Genomic DNA, 17,803 nt, shown 5'->3' with positions numbered 1-17,803 from the left:
TGTGTGTGTGTGTGTGTGTGTGTGTGTGTGTGTGTGTGTGTGTGTGTTTGTCTCTTTAGGTTTCTGGGTTGTTAGGTTCGTTGGTTTGGTTTGGTTCGGTTCGGTTCGGTTTGGTTTTTGACTGTTTTCTAAAGAGAAAAGGGGTGTGAGGTTGGCTGGGTGGTAATCTACAGAGGATCTTGTAGAAAAACGCATGATCAGGATATCTTGTACCAAAATATTTTTTCAATACAAAAGTCATAATCCATCCTTGTCAAATATAAGCAAATAGTCTGAGCCTTTATAAAGTTCTAAGTATGCCTTGGATTTATCATTGTGTTTGAATCAAATAATCTTTATTAAAAACATTAACAAAATCCAAGTACATGTTCCACCTCTACAGTGTGACTGAATAATAAAACAGGGAGCAATTAGCAAGGTCAGTAAAAACTAGGAAAACACTTACAGAACATTATGAATAAGATGGGCAGGCATCTCAATCACAGCATGAAGCACACACGCTAATTAAGATGTTTATTGGTTTCTATTAACTTGTTGATTATTCCTGAAACCTGAAACTGATAAACAACCACACCCAGGCATTCTGCTGCACTTAGCATTTGAAACACTAAAATAGAAAAATTTCATGAGAAAAATGACAACTAAGAAATGGATGTCTGCACTGATACTATTATCAGATATTAACAAACCAATACAATTTTTCTAGCAACTATGAACAACTTCTAACTACAACTCAACTGGAATCTCCACACTGGGATTCTTGAGTTTTTACCATCAGACCATTGGTTTTCCTCTAGAGTTGTTTTAATCCTTCAGTACACAAAAAGGGGGGTGGGGAGCTCCTAAATGGCCCTCATTGTGTTTCTCTTTTCCCAGAGGGCATTTAAAAAATAATAACATGATAGAACCCACTCAGTCATGAAGCTTATTCTTAACAATGCAGACCTCTACACCAGCCCTCTGTCACCCCTCTAACAGCGCGCATCCTCAGTTCCAGTCCTCATTTGTGTTTACTTCCTGCCTCTTAACTGGGGCCCTCCCAGAGAACCTGCTGTCCAGAGGCTGAGCAGCACTTGGCACTAAGTTGTGAGGAGCTGAGGTCTGGTGAATATCGCCTGGAGCCCCTCATCTAGGACTCTGCGTGCTCTACTGGGAGGGAGGCCCACTCTCTGTCTGGAGGCCTGCCTGCAACCCCAATCTTTATGCGCCCTTCAAATTCTGTCTACCAACATGTGAGCATGCAGTATGTGAAAGCTAAGCACAACTCAGCTTGAAGAATCGTCATGGATCATCGAGGGCCACGTGTGGTGCTGTATGCCAGTAAATCCAGCACTCAGAACGCTGACAGAAACACCATGAATTCAGTACTACACAGTGTCTCAAACAGAATAGCCAGACCGTGGCCATGGGGTTGGGGTTAGAGATCAGTGTAATGAAGACAATGAGTCCCAACCAGTGGGAAAGCACACATGGCCTACCCGGTGGTCAGAGTTCAGTGACAGTCTCAACTTGTAACTAAAAAACAGTGTTTAGGTTGACATTATAATACAATAACTCAAGCCATCACTTACCCTTGCTTCATTCTGGTGAAGTTTTTCCTCCATACTTAATGCTGTAGGGGAGTCCAAGAGGGCAATCTATAATTTAAATCCCCAAGACATCAGCAGTTAATAAAAAGAACTGATGTGTGTAAAGGATTTCCCCAAACTACCAAAACAGTTTCACAAAAAAATGGTTATAAAAATAATTTCTCACATGTCCTACAGTACTGTTTATCATTACGCCTCTGATCTATAGAATACATACACTATCATAGCAAAACATTCAGTCTGAAACCTCCATGTACAATACAAATGCCATTCATAACAGCAGCATTCCACCAGAGTCAAACACATCTCAGTCCCTACAGTTTTAAGATTTCATTTGTCTGATGTACACAAAGAGCAAAGTTCAAGTCTTGCTTAATAGTTCATTCACACACACAAACAAAATTCACTTGCTTTCTGATGGCCTCTAGTATATGGCCTGGCTAAAACCCACGTTCCTTTCCTTATGCAGGCTGCAGAGGGAAGAATTCTGAAGTGATAAACACAGAAATCAGGTGAGACTCTAGGACAAGTGCACAGCCTGGGGTGTCAGTACCAGTCTACTAACTAATCCTGGACCTGAGTGGCAGGAGCATAAGTGCCCTAGTCTGTGTGCTGTTCTTGCTGCCTGAGATGTCCCAGGAACAAACGGGGAGAGTCCAGCACCCAGGCAAGAAATCTTTCTTAATTTAATGGAACCATATTTATGTTGGGTTATTGTACATGAAAATGGCATAAGCCAATTATCCTAATTATTTCCTCTTTAAGACAATTATTTAGAATTGTCTTTAAAAATATTTGGAATATTTGGTAAACCCCTTTGTTTTCCTTTTAAAGACTCTACTTCCATTGTTTGGTATTCATTACATGGGTATCCTCTAGTTGCTGTTGGTGCTTTCCTGGCTGATATAAATGTAGGTTGTTCTGATCGTCTATTTCACCAGAAATGCTACAGTTACTATCCTTGTTCCAACTGCCTACAGTATATACATGGCCAAAACAACAGAATAAGTTCCCTGGAAGAGGCTTCCTTAGTCATCCTGTGATTCTTCTCACAGTAGCAGCAACATTCATTTCTATCTGCCTTTCTTAGGCCTTCTTGGGTCCAGCTGAACACTCAGTCAGCAGGATGGCTGTGGGCCGCACTGGGACTGTGATCAACAGTCTGTGAGGGCAGAGCCTGGGAAGTCTCTAGCGTACTCCTTCAGCTCACCACGTAAGGGGTGGAGAGTCACAAAGGCACACACACAACCCACCATGGTTCTGAAACCCGCAGGCCACAGCAGCCAAAGTCCAGCGAAAACACCCAGTGGCACACCTTCCAGGAGCTTTGTGAGGGGCACGCCCCCTTCCAGGAGTGCCTTGCCTCCAGGGACCCAAAGGTATAGCTTCTCAGGAGCCACCTTAAGCTTATATACCGTCCATCTTAACATGGATAAAAGTCATGAATTGGAAGATTATTTTATCATTATAAATTCTGCCTGGTTACACAGCTGGCATCTGACTTTTATCCAATTTACAGATATGAAAGCTAAAGTAAAGTCTGCCCCTTGCCAAGATGCTGTATAGTACCAACAGTATTCATCGTCTTGGACGTTTTTCACATGTTCTGGAAGCAATCTGAAACAATTTTTCTACAACTTGTGCTCACACTATTTCTTCCCTTTCCTATTGAGTTGTGGTGCTTTTATGTACAGCTGTTCTTTCCATTGCAAGGAAAGAAGTGCAAGGCTGCCTGAGCCACAGCCTCCTTCCTGGTCTGAACTGTGCTGATTGCAGCAAAGGCACCTGCCCCACCCCCTCAATTCTGCCAGCCTAACCATCACAGAACAAGAGCATTCTCTACGACAAATGTGTGGGGCTCTGTCTCCCCTACTTCTGACTGCTCTGTGTTTTCCTTCATGAAAGTTGATGTCCTGTCTGATTTTAGTTGAGAACTGCTCTGTATGTTACAACCAAGCAACTTTTTTTGAGTTAAATGCATGGCTCTGTCTGCATCACTCTCCTCCTCTGTGAGCTAACTGAGAGGACTCCACCTATTCCTACAAGCACCATGTCTACTCTGTGCCCTAGTCTCAAACACAGCACTCTTAAAGCCTCTGCAAAGTTGTTCTACTGGTTACATTCTAACTACAAAAACGAGGAATCCATTATACCTCTGTCTTTTTGCCCCATTGTCTTCTTTACTGCTTAACTCTCATTTTTCATTTCATTTTTATTTCTTTAATTTACTTTTTCTAGATATATTTGTGAAAGATTAGGGAATTGAAACATTTATAAAGTTAAAAGTGAAAATATTTGTAAATACAACAAAGTGCTTGATAAAAGAATGTACCCAGAGGCCAACTTCATTAATCATGTAAGAAGTGCAGAGTAGAACTTCTTAGTGATACAAGTTCCTTGAGAGGATGGGAGGGTGAGTCCTGACGAGAGCACTTTGAGCAGCGCCCACGAAGCTGGTGAAGCTCTGTTCTCAAGATTGGAACAGGCAGATGAGCAGCAACTACATTTACATGATGCGATTTTTCTGTACTTACATTGTTCTTCTGTAAAAACTCTCTGTAAGAAGTGACATATACATACATATATTTTCATATAGTGGGAAAGGTGGACACATATCAAAATCTGTTCTATCAAACTGTATTTTTGAAAGCGTGGCACATAATCTCCACAACAGCAATATACGAACTTACTGAAAATAAGAACTGATCTTTATTTAGCTTTGCTTAAATAAACAACTCTAAATTTGGAAGTTAAATTAATACTCTCAAAGAACTAAGAGAAGATTTGAAGTAGAATATTGTAGAAGTAGAGGCATATTCCCAAAAAGATTTATTCAGAATTATTTTGGAGAGAGGTTGAATGGAGGATGGTGTGTGTACAGGTGTGTATACAGGTGTGTGGGGGTCTGTGTGAGGTATGTGGGTGTGGGTGTGGGTGTGGGTGGGTGGGTGGGTGTGGGTGGGTGGGTGGGTGTGGATGTTGTATACAGACATGGATATGTGGAAGGTTGGAGGACAACTTTGGGTGTTGGTCCTCAGGTACCTTCCACCTTTGTTTGGAATCTCTCCTAGGCCTGGAACTTGACAGTGTAAGTGAGGCTGGTCCACACAGTCCAGGGCTCTGTGTCTCACCATGGCGAGGGTCACAGACATTTAAGTCCTCATCTGTCTGGCATTACATAAGCATGCACCTCACCAACCAGGCTAGCTCTCCAGTCTCTTACTCAAGAGTTTTTTGTTTGTTTGTTTTTTGTTTTTTTGAGACAGGGTTTCTCTGTGTAGCCTTGGCTGTCCTGCACTTCCTTTGTAGACGAGGCTGGCCTCAAACTCACAGAGATCCACCTGCATCTGTCTTCCCAAGTGTTGGGATTACAGCGTGTGCTACCTCACCCAGCCTCAGAAATGTTTTTTTTTTAATGAACATTTAAGTACATTTATTTTACTAATTATTGCAAACTTAATTAAGTAGAGTATGCTGGTAATGTCTCAAAGATTTATAGTTTCAGCAGATTCCTTATTTTGAATTTGATTCCCGCATTCACCACAATGAATATATTAAAGTTATCAAAATATATCCTAAATACACTTTCCATCCTCACTTCCAAACGAGTAATAACATTACTCCCTTAGTTATAGCAATGGTGTTAGCTACTGACAGAAATAAGGGGATTAAAAACAACAAGTAAACACAACCACAAATAAGGCAAACATAAGCCAGGGCTGGTGAGAAGGCTCGGTGTACTGGGCAGTTTTAGGTCATCTTGATACAAGATACAAGCTAAAGTCATCTCGGGAGGGAGCCTCAGTTGAGAAATCCTCCATAAGATGGTGCAGTGGCCTGTAGGGTATTCTCTTAATTAGTGGTTGATGGGGGAGGGCCCAGCCCATTGTGGGTGGGGCCACCCCTGGCTGGTGGTCCTGGGTTCTATAAGAAAGCAGGCTGAGGGAGCAAGGCAGGAAGCAGCCCCCTCCTTGGCCTCTGAGTCAGCTCCTGCCATAAGCTCCTGCCCCGTTTGGTTCCTGCCCTGACTTCCTTCCATGGGTGCCATGGTGTGCATACCCACTCCTCAACACCTTCTCTTAAAAGATCAAGTACAAGCAGCTGCATGTCGTATTTTCAAATACTGTCCTTCACATATCAATCATTCTAGAAGGCCTATTTTAGAAAAATAGTGTTTCCAAAACACAGATGACGGATTCCAACAGCAGCGTATAACAGAAGCAAGAATTGTAGTTCCTGATATCACATTCTGCTCACAACTCCCTTTCACTCGAGAAGCTGACATCACAAATGCGAGTGTGTACAGATGCTTTTAAGTGCCGCAAGGAGTCCTGTTTGACTGCTGTCTGCCATCTGTGGGAAAGGACTACCAGGCTCACTTTAGGACACAGGAAACTAAGGTTTCATCTTAACAGTATTTCCATAGTTCCAAACTATTATGGGCTATCAGGAGTGGGGAGTGCTGCATGCTCTTATGGGGAAAGCACTGAGCACTTCCTGTTCACAGAAAGGGAGTCATTTAGTGATGGACTAAAGATGTCCACATATGGCCTAAGAACACAGGAAGAACTCAATGTACCTCCATTTTGATTCTAACAGCAAGAGTTTAAAATGCTACCTCCGATTTTCTTTCAAGGATCCCCTGTCTTCGCAGTAGTACCTATGTCATCTAGAACTTCATTCACATCAGTCCTCACAGAGCATACATAATTCTGCATGAACACGCTCAGACTATAAGAAACAAAAGGACACAGCTTCTTCCTTGAAATAAATGCAAAAGATCCTGAAGCAAGGCCATTTCGGCAATCATGCAAAGCTCTGGAGCACAGCATCATGTCCAGGCCATAGACATAACACCAGAGGCACCACTGAGTCACCATAACCACATATGACCAAGCTAAAATGAGATCAAAACTCAGAAAGGTGTTCAAACACATCTCCCCTCTGCTAAAATACATTTGCAGTCATAAAATGCATGCATATTACTCTAAGCATCTGAACATCTTTTTACTAATGAAGATTATGCCACTAATCCTATTGCATGCTAAATTTCCATCCATAATTAATAACTATTAGATGGTTAATCATTTAAGGCTTAGTGGATGAAAACTTCCACCCAGAGTGCAGAAGGAATGCGAAGGCTGATAGGAAGCTGATAGAGAGACTGGCTAACTCATCCTAAGCTTTACTTAGTACTTATTTACTCAAATCAATACCACAGGATAATTGTCTCATTAAGATCTAGAAATAGATGCCATTACTCAAAGAAAATTATCTATAAATCTCAGAAAAACTCAACCTGATTCCCTTGAGCGAGCAGGGTTTTCAGTCTGGCTATTTCAGCTCGCAGCTCACGGATGAGTTTGACGTTGGCATCCTCATTAATGGTAGGCTTGTTGATGATGTTTTTGGCTCTATTTGCATAGCGGAGGGTACTTAGGGTTTCTCCATAATTGACATCAGCAGGTGAAATGGCTGTGAAGAATGAATATGAAAAATAATTCATCTAGCACTCCATGTTTCATTTAACACAAAGTTGGTTTATAATTTAAAAGTCAGATCAACCCCGGGTCACAGGAAAGACTAAATATTCATTGCCACAGTAATGAATATTAAAAGATTATCTAAGCTTATAGCAAAGGGTGTTCACTATAGCACATTAAATGTCGTTGTGCTTTTCTCACATCTTTAATCGGCCACTTACACAACTTATAGATAGGGTGTGAGGTACCCCACATTGGGAAGGGGTTTCTCAGTTGATAACATGAAATTTCAGGGCTGTACTTCTCTACTGTGCAGGAATTAAAATACTTTTACATTTCTGTTAAAACCCATCATCTTCAAAACCCAGAGCCCAGCAAATTTTCAGTCCTTCTTTCTAGAGCTTTGGCTATCTACACTGCAGCCCACGGCCACTTCCTCCTGGCCTCTAAGGCTGAGATGGACCAAGGTGTACTCCCTTAAAGTCAACAGTCAATGTGAGGCAAGGGTGGTAAAGAGGAGAGAGAAAGGCAAAGGAGAAAGAGACAGAGGAAAGGAAAGCTGAGAGGTAACAAGTCCTGAGTTCCCCCTATCAAATCTCCTGTTCTACAGTTTTCTCAATTCTAGTTCTTGTGTCTAATCAGTCAACTGTAAACATAAAACTATATTACTATTCCCATTGTGTTAAACTCCTTGATTTTTCCTTTCAGTTTTAAATTTTAAATTCTGCATCTCCCATTTTAAATGGGAAAAGGTTGGGTTATTATGGGGAGGGTTGTTTGTTTGTTGCTGTCTCTATAAAGGTTCTTCTCTTATGAGTGTGTAAGGTTCTAAGAATTTGCCTTGTATTTTAGGCAAAGAGAAGCTGAGCATGTCTGCCTGCCAGTACAGCCTCCAAGATGCCCAAGTCTGCAGACCTGCAGACTGCAAACGATGGGTGATTTTCAAGACAGGAAGACACATGCATTTCTCTAAGAAAGAAAGATACTGCATCCTATGGAGACACTTTCAATGTAACCATTTAGACTTAATTCCTGGGAAATGCTGATGCTTGGGAATATATCTAAATTCTTACTGGCAATCATGATGGTTTTAGAGTTTCCTCCAAGGCTGTCTTTCAACAGCCACGTCAAAACTGAATCCCTGTAAGGCACAAAAACTTGCTTCTTCTTCACAAGAGGGTTGGATGCATCCTGAGATAAATCAGCTGCAGGGAAGAAGAAAACAGGAGATAACTCAGAAGTCTCTGCTTCCTCTAATTTAGCTCTGAAAGATGAACACACTGCCTGGGTTTCAAGACAAACATCTAGCGAGCATGCTCTGTGTTCACACAATACCGAGGAAAAGGAGGGCAGGGGGTAGCTGCAAGCCTACCTAAGGCAGAAATGACATTTCCCAGAGTGACAAGGGACTTGTTTATATTGCCCCCTTCCTTGAGTCTGACCCCGGTGGCACCGGTGGCATCTGCACGCTCACTTCCAGCAAGATCGACGAGGTGGATCTTGCTCACAGTTTCACATGGCATTTCAGCGTCGAATTTTGCCTACAGAAAGACATGTGTATCACTGAAGAGGACAAAGAGTCCTGTGCTTTTCATGACCAAATCCCCGTCACTTTCCACTCTCAGTGGAGATATCGCAGGTAGATTTTTTCTGTTTATTTTACTTTATTAGTTATCATAGTGATTATTAGAACATCCCAAATTAAACCCGATGCAACAGAACTCTACGATCTGTGACTCTCATACTTTCTAAGGAATCAGTTCTTCTGTCAAACCACTGTCACTCTTAATAACAGCCCTCATGGCTAGAGACCAAACCAATATGAAACTATCCCCTGCAGGGAACTAGGAAAGAAAACTAAACGAGTAATTAGCTTTATTCTTCTGGAAGCTCCAGTATTCTAGGCACAAAGGCTCTTTAAAACATGACTAACAGTTATATAAGACATCACTGACATTGTTTAATAAGACACACTACATCTTAAAAGATGTGAAATACTAAAATGTAAATTCCCTTGCTTCTGAATCCTACCAGAAATTTTATTTCCAAAGATCTTTAACCTATGTTTTACATTTTGAACCAAATGCAACAAATAATAAAAATATATTTTGATGGACATATAAACCTCTTAGAAACTATAGTCAGCTACATCTTAGTTATGCATCCATCAAAAGCTGAAAAAGCCAGTAAATCACTGTAACGTAAAGTCAGGCTCTAACTGATGATCAAGTAGGATCAAGTAGGACATGGGGAATGCCCAGAAAGCTCTTCTGACTGCCTTGGAGAGTCAATTCATCTCCCTCCCTCTGATCTTCAGGTTGGCAAAGGAATGCCTGGTTGTTTCTGGAGTGCTCAATGTCAATGTGGTCAGACAAGGCCAACTCCTAACACCTGCTCAAGCCAAGAAGACTCAAAACTATATATTCCTGTGTTCTGGCTTTGGTAACAAATTCTTCTCCTCAGCCACTCCTAGCCACCTTCAGGATGCTGTCTGCCACCTGACCACAGTGGATTCTCACAGTGCTGCCTCTAATGCTCACCGTCCTGAACTACTACTCTCACCGCACTCCCCACCACCGGGGCCGTGGAGTGATAATGTACTGCACTGGCCTCACCTTGGCCTCCAGCTGCTGCCACAACATCCATTATCTCCCACTGTGCTTACAACAATGAAAACTTTTGCTTAATTAGGCACAGAGCAAGTTCTTCTTACGCCTAGAACAAGGTGGAAGCCTGCTACGTATTTCTTAAGAATGTACATCAGAACATTTAAATCACTGTGAACTGAGTGCACAGCACATGTTCAACTCTAATTAAGAGGGAATCAACCTTTGCTGGCTGCTGCTCCTCCTTCCACAGTGGCCAGGGCTCAGCTGGTGCTGATCAGCAAGGAACGGCCTGAGGGATGGAGCCTCTGCCCGTGCTGCCCTTACCTGAGTGAACTTGATGGTAAAGATGGCATGAGACCTGCTACTGACATCGTTCATCCCCGTCGCTGCTGTGGTACGGTTGATATTCCCTGCGTCCATAAGTTCTTCCACATCACTGTAGTTCTGCACTAAATGCTTAGACAAATCTGGAAGGAAAGGGAGATGGGGTGAAGAAATCCTCCTTTTCCGTAGGGAAGGAAATGAGGCACTTCCCTCTAAGAATCATACACATACACACACACACACACACACACACACACACACCCATGTCTTCAGAGTGGTGGTCTGTGCTGCAGCTGGGGGCGGGACAAGCTGTGTGGCCTCCACGGGCCTCAGCACCTAATCTAAATGCCCACCACACTGCATCACACAGAGTGCCTTGGCTAAAAGTCAGCTATTAACAGCCATCACTTAGAAGCAGTCATGGCACAAGGAAGAATATAAAAGCCCCACGCTTAGGAAAAACCTCATATAAGCCCTACCCTCATGCAAAACCTAAAAACATGTTTAAACACTAAACTATTTTTACTGTCTCTTTTTTTTCTTGAAGGGTAAGTAGCTCACAGAGTTAAAAGTTTACAGGGCTCCTCCGTTTTTCCCTAGAGCAAAGTGTCCTTCCCCTCTGCCAGGCAAGCAGAGTGACCAGCCCCCATCCCCTTCAGGAAACAATCACATGCATATGAAGCCTCCACTCCTTCCCTTCCACGCACTTGGCAGCATTTTGGGTGGTACACTCGAGGCCCTTTGATCACAATCCCACATACCAGGATAAAATGACTCTTAAAGTAGCATGTCACGAAAACTGTTCCACATCCGGCTTTCCATTTAAGTACATAGTTAGGGTGACCTGGTATTTATTTTTAAGGCTGCGGAGAAATGACTATATCAAAACAACAAACAATTTAACTACAGAGCTTGTTTTTATTTTATTTTACTTCCAAATACAAGTAAGGGCTGTTAGAATAGTTCGTGCATCAGTCTCTCAATGTATGAGAACATGGCTATGAAATAACTTCTTGGAGGCAGAACTGCTAGATCAAAGGACGCTGGACTGCTGACTCTGCTGCAGAGCTCTCCTCCACAGAGCGCAGTTCCCAGCAGCCGTGAGGATGGGAGGCACGCTCACCCCCTTTTCCCTCCCAGCACCCTCTCTCCCCACCCAGAGGGTGGAAGGGCTCTTTCTGCTTTTTTCTTATGATGAACAAGCTGGGCACTTTTCTCCCACTTCAGAGCCATCAGTAGCTCGGGGTGGTGATACAGCCCACTGCTGTAGGGCACTTGCCTGGCACGCTCAAAGGAGACCTTGGGTCTGATTCCTAGCACTATGAGGAGAAAGTTATTTTTTTCCTCTAAGTCAAATTTTTAAAAAGCCTTCCTTCTTCTAACATTGTGAAAAAAATAACCCATGGTTCCTTGTGATGTCAGCATTTCATATCTCACATGTAAATCCTTGACCTCTTTTTCAAATATTTTGATCTAAAAATTAAGTGATGACACTTTATTTTTTTCTCATATAATCTATAATCCATACTCTCCAATGTTTGAATAATCCATTGTTTATAAGGATCACAAGTAGAGAGGTCAATATCCAGATGTTTTTACTCTGTTTAATTATTTTGTCTCTTCATATATCACTTTTATATGCTTTAACATCTGCTATAACAATTAAAAGAAAAAGATAAAGGTCCATGTTAGACTGAAAGTAATAGGTATTCCATAACACCCACACCTACACATACACACAACGCATACACACACACATACACACACGCACACACACGTAGCTGCTCACCTTTCTCTGGGGAGATAGGGCACAAATGCAAATGGGAATGTAAGAAAATAGAGATGGGATACTATTGGCAACAAGATAAAACAAAAAAAAAAAGGGAACTAAGAGGTAAATCTTTTCAAAGCAGATACAAAGACTCATGACCAAACCTTTGGCAGAGTACAGGGAATCATAGGAAAGAAGGGAAGTTAGTATGATGGGGAAAGGATAGGAGGTCCACAAGGACCAAATATATCTGGGCACAGGGTCTTTTCAGAGACTGACATTCAACCAAGGACCATGTATGGATATAACCTAGAACCTCTGCTCAGATGTAGCCTGTGGTAGCTCAGTAACCAATTGGTTTCCCATAGTGAGGGGAACAAGGACTATTTCTAACAGGAACTCAATGACTGGCTCTTTGACCTCCCCACCCCCCAAGGGAGGAGCAGTCCTGTTAGGCCACAGAGGAGGGCTTTGCAGCCAGTCCTGAAGATACCTGATAAAACAGGACCGGATGAATGGGGAGGAGGTCCCCCCATCAGTGGACTTGGAAAGGGGCACGGTGGAGATGAGGGAGGGAGGGTGGGATTGGGAGGGAATGAGGGAGCGGGATACGGCTGGGATACAGAGTTAATAAAATGTAACTGATAAGAAAAAAATAAAATTAAAAAAAAAAAGTTTAAAAGGCAAAAAAAAAAAAAAAAAAACAAAAAAAACAGAGGTAAATCTTCAAACCAATGCCCAGTTCCATTCTTGACAGGAAGGACATACATGTCATGAACAATGCCATAAGAAAACACATTTCCTTCAGCAAACCTACAGCCACTCTCCCAGCAGTACAGGTCCCTTAAAGAGAGCAAAATCAACCTCCTCACAAGTGTGACCGGAAACCCAGTGGATTAGTTACTTCTCTCAAAGCTCTGGTAAAAATACCTAATAAAACAACTGAATGTAGGAAAAGGTTTATTTTGGCTCACGGTTAAACGGGGACGGTCAATCACCGTGGAGAAGGTATAGCGGAAGAACTAGGAAGTACTTAGCCACTAGCCACAGTGTGTCCATATCAGGAAGCAGAAAGCTGTAAATGCTATGCTCAGCCTTCTTCAGTCTGGGGCCCCAGACCATGGAGTGGTGCTGCCCACAGTTAGGGTGAAGTTGTCCCATCTCCGCTAAAGTAATCTAGCAACTCCTCACAGACATGCTCAGAGACTTCTTCCCACTGGTAATGCAAAGATCCCACGGAGGTGACAACAAGATGAACTATCACAGCCTAGTTGTAAATACCATACCACATGCAACACCCTCCCACTGTGCCCTCAGCTAGTGTGTGTATGTGGGGGAAGGCCATGAGTAAGAGACTATAAATTAATGAATTTTCACAATCATGACTCAGGAGTCCCAAAGGACTCACATCACAATGTTGTAATTAAGCACCATGAAGCTGCAGCCCAGAAATGGTCCCTAGATCCTTTGACCATAACTGCCCTTTACTGCATGGCCCTGGCTTGCACAGCTGTTAATTGCATGGTGTAAGATATACAACTGAAAGCTGTCTGCACAGAGGCTCATGCTAACCTCTTGCAACTGTACTGAAGCCAGTCTGGACTGTATTTCTTCTCATGGGGCAGCACGCATGCCAGGAGAGTGCACACAAAGAAACCCAGCCCAACGATGAAAGTACTTGTAACTGGAAAGAGACCTCCACAGCACACTGATGTGACTCTCCAGCTTTTGCTTAGCCTGCACTACACTTGATAAAGTACTTTTCCTGATGTAGTTGAAAGGGTGAATTCATTCACTGTCCACTAGACCCCCTCCTCATACTGAGGAGGTGGGTGACCAGCCACGAGTTATCCTATCACAACAGAGATGCCAAGAACCAGGGGGAAATGCCTCTGGGAACCTTCTTAGAAACAAGGCGTGGGAGACCACCTCCTTCCAGCCACCACCTATGAGGGTCAGTGAAAGTCTGCTAGGACATAGAAGCACCACTGAGGCACCAGCACTGCAGCGCAGGACCTGATCATCTTGTTGGAGACGATGAGAAAATACATTTCCAGAGGGTTCTTAAAGCCACAGGAAATGATAGGTAAGCCTGACAAAATACCTAGTGAATACCAAGTGAAATGCAGACTTTTAAAGTGAACACTAGCAAGTGCAGCTCCTGTCACTCCTACTGTAATAATGTTCCAAAAGTAAACAACTTCTAAATTCTTACCATCACCATATTTTTGTGTTTTTTATACCAATCCCAAGGAAGAACAGGGAATGAGCATATGAAGACAAGACAGTTCCTTCTTACCTTCAACATAAGGTCCTTCTTTGGGGTGCTCACGGACTCTTAAATTGAAGGTCTTAGATGACTTCCGCCTGAGCAGGTCTCTCACACGTTCATTATAAATTTCTAAGTAGCTAAAAAGTTTACATAGCTGAGTGTTAGAAACCATGTTTTTAAAGACATTGACAATAACCAGCACAGCACCCACAGCACAGCAGCCACACACACCTGTGCTGTGTGCTTTACAGGGTCCTTCACTGAGCCCTTGCCATGGCCAAAGGACATTCATTATCCACTTCACAGATGCACGAGAAGACTGCTGTGCTTCAAGTAACTTGCCCAGAGTCACAGCCACTACGGGGACAAGTGGCTCTGAATGGCACAGGTCAACACAGCTCTGCTCAAGAGCCTTGAGGACCAGCTCCTGACACAGTGACAGAGAGGAAAAAGTGCTCGGTGCCCCCAGAATGATGTGAAGGGCAGACTGACAGGATCCTACTATGATGAGTAGTCACACTTTCCTCAGTCAGGAGACTGAACCTAACTGCATACGCTCATGGTAGTCAACGGCTCACTCCATTTGAGATAAAAATAGAATACTAAAGCTTCCCATCAAGCTATGCTTTTTCACACCCAAACTGTTCCCTCACAGTTTCCCTTTTATTCCTAACTAACACTGAGTTCTGGTAAGGAACGGGCAGGCTCATTCCTCAACAATCAGCATCCTTATCCTCCTCTCTCCCAGAACTCTGTGCAAGTCAACAGCCTGGGTCCCCCCACCCCCCACACACACAGCTTTACACCTCAGGTCACGGTCCTACCTGACTTCTGTCCTGAAAGAGGCTTCATCCCATCTAGTGGTCTCATTGATTCGACTGAAGAGTGCTTCACAGATCCGAGGTATTAATCCCGAATCGCCCTGAAATGGAGAAGAAGGGTGCCAAGGCCATCACTCAAACTAGAAGCATACAGACAATGAATTTGCATTTTACTGACATGGACTTGGGCTCCAGGGGCCTGGTGCCAAGCCTAGACCTTCCAAGTGCTTCTACACAACTACTTCTGTCTCTCAGATATAAAAGGATAATGCCTTCTAACTTCTAAATGCTAGGATGTATATGATAAATGTTTATCAGATATTAAACCAACTAACAATGGCTTGTGAAGATAAGGAGACTATTCTCTATCAAAGAAGATGGTTTATAATGTAGAATAAATGTTAAAAATATCTAGCACAATGACAACGCAAGCATAATACTAACAGGCAGAAAATAAACAAAAAAAAAAAAAAAAAGAAGAAAAGCCTTTTTTGATTCCAGTTGCTTAGATAGCCATCCTAGAACATAGGTGGCAGAAGCATATTAAACGATGGAAGACAGCCTTTCTTTGGTGTAGCAAACCCTGTATGAGTTCCCTTACAAAGGGCAAATCCACCTTATCACTAAGCATAGTTAGTATGCATGAACAAGCCTGTGAGCCACACTCTGTAGACTAATAGCTAATTTTATGTCAACTTGACACAATCTAAAGTCATCTGAGAGGAGGGAATCTCACTGGAGAAAATGCCTTCAGAAAATCATGCTCTAAGCAGACAAAAGCATTTACTTAATTAGTGATTGATGGGGGAGGCCCACTCTTTTATGGGTGGGGACACTCCTGGGCTGGTAATTCTAGGTTTTTAAGACAGTACGCTGAGCAAACCATGATGAGCAAGCCAGTAAGCAACAAACCTCCATGGTCTGCATCAGCTCCTGCCTTCAAGTTGCTGCCCTGTCTTGAGTTCTTGTATTTTCCTTCAGAGATGGACTATGGGTATGGAAGCATAATCCAAATAAATTTCACCCCAATTTGCTTTTGGTCATGGTGTACATTAATCGTAACAGAAAGCCTAACTAAGATACTCTCTATCAGGAAAAATGCTCTCCCTGGAAACTCAACTCTCAGCTGAAAGCATATAAGAACCAACACTGCTATCTTAAAGTAATTTTTCTTTTAATTATCTACCATTCAGTTGGTAAACTGTTACCAAGGAAAACAGCCTTTCACCACAGTTTTCATTCTGACTTTAAATAAGTAAATACTGAAGACATACTTACTTACCTGTGAAGACAGAGAAAAAGCACCCACCATTTAGGAGCGCTTTGTAAATGTATTATATAAAGTAGATGGCAGAGAACTGACATGCAAATTAAATTTTTAGAGCTTTTTTGTTTTCAAAAGTTCAGTAGGAAAACAAAGAGGAAAAGTAACAGTAAAAGATAAAATGGAAAATTTGAGGAGTGCTCTCTTTCTCTCTCCCTTGCTCTTCCTATCTTCCAGCACTCTGAGGCACAGCTCTGTGCTGCACTTCCCATGTAAACAAAAAATCTGGGTTGAGAAGGGAGGTTCCAGGCATGAGATGACGTCCCCTCCAATGCCATACTTCCACGGATCACCACACCTTGAGCACTGAAGGCACGACTGTGTCCCCTGGCAGGGAGCCCTAACCTACTCACAGTGTCTACATCTACAACGCTCCTCAGGCTTGGCAGTGTTGCACAGAGCTCTTGCTGCCACATGAAAAAAAACAAAAAAACAAAAACAAATATACATCACTGTCCAAGTCTTAAAAAGCCCTTTGTAGGTTTTGTTTGTTTGTTTGTTTTGTGTGTTATTAGAAAGCCAATGAGGCCTTGAGCTCTACCACTGCTGAGTCACATTCCCAGTTCTTCTTTTCTTTCTTTCTTTTTGAGACATGGCCTCCCCAGGTTGACTGGCAGGCAGGCTGAAGCTTGTGATCATCTTGCATCAGCCTCTCAAGAAATGAGAAGTACAGGTACGTACCATATGTCCATACCATAGATGTCCTATGCTTACATCTCACTCCGCTATATTCTGGTGCAAATAAACGTTAAGTAGCTGTTAATCTGCATTGACTAATTAATAAACTGTAGATGTTGTGTTTATAACCATATAAAGTGTAAGGACTCTGTAATGGCAACTTTCTCATGTATTTGCTGGACTTATATAACACCTTTCCATCAAAAAGTTAGAGTTTCCTTTTTGAAGTATTCTTAGGGAAAATGTTCTGAATAATTTTAAAAAGAATAGACTTTGGTAATTTTATTCAAACTGTTATGCTGGCATAAAAGAAGACTAAATTACTTTCTTGATAAGATTATAGTGCCTTTAAAAGCAGAAACGAACTGGGACTTGCACCCATTATTCGTGCTTATAACGTAAAACTATTTCTAATTTCAAATCTCTCCAAGGAAATTTAGTTCAACTTATTACTGAGTTTTATCTTATTATTAAAGGAAGATCAGAGCAGGAAATGCTGCTGCAGACCAAGCAGATAATTCTATCATTCCAGAAAAAGATAATAAAAAACTTTTTCACACAACACATAAACAATTAAACAACGTACAGAATTCCCCATCATAGTGTACGACTTCCCAGATCCAGTTTGCCCATATGCAAAGACACAAGCATTATAACCTTCAAATGCGGATTTCACAACATCTGTGCCCAGAGTTTTGAAAACCTAAAAGAAAAAGAGAGAGAGATAAACACAAAGAATACAAGTACTATAGATTTTAATAAAAGCCCCTGCAGTGTTGACAATATTCATGAATGTTACTTTCATCTTTAAGGATTACAGCATAAAAATAAATCACTGCTGAGCTGTAACAACAGAATATGTATGCACCCCAGTTTTTAATCAAAAGTAAACTTCCCAAGCAAGCAAAAAGCAAGGCCATCCTCTTTCCTAC

The 17,803-nt window shown here is 42.2% G+C and overlaps 1 protein-coding gene across 6 annotated transcripts in view; it reads right to left on the bottom strand.

Annotated features, from left to right (window-relative positions):
* Kif16b (kinesin family member 16B) overlaps positions 1-17,803 on the bottom strand; it is a 284,108-nt gene that overhangs the window by 226,124 nt on the left and 40,181 nt on the right. For all 6 annotated transcript variants that reach the window (XM_055602578.1, XM_055602577.1, XM_055602579.1 and 3 more), the window contains exons 4-11: positions 17,458-17,574; positions 14,873-14,970; positions 14,076-14,185; positions 10,006-10,148; positions 8,445-8,613; positions 8,146-8,277; positions 6,889-7,064; positions 1,572-1,637 (exon numbers count right to left, since the gene is read on the bottom strand). In XM_055602578.1, coding sequence (XP_055458553.1) covers positions 1,572-1,637; positions 6,889-7,064; positions 8,146-8,277; positions 8,445-8,613; positions 10,006-10,148; positions 14,076-14,185; positions 14,873-14,970; positions 17,458-17,574 — 1,011 coding nt within the window. The remainder of the gene's footprint in view (positions 1-1,571; positions 1,638-6,888; positions 7,065-8,145; positions 8,278-8,444; positions 8,614-10,005; positions 10,149-14,075; positions 14,186-14,872; positions 14,971-17,457; positions 17,575-17,803) is intronic.

Source organism: Psammomys obesus, unplaced genomic scaffold (assembly GCF_907164565.1).
Source record: "Psammomys obesus unplaced genomic scaffold, mPsaObe1.curated_primary_1811, whole genome shotgun sequence".
Classification (NCBI taxonomy): Eukaryota; Metazoa; Chordata; class Mammalia; order Rodentia; family Muridae; genus Psammomys; species Psammomys obesus.
This window is presented reverse-complemented; position numbering and strand designations above follow the sequence as displayed.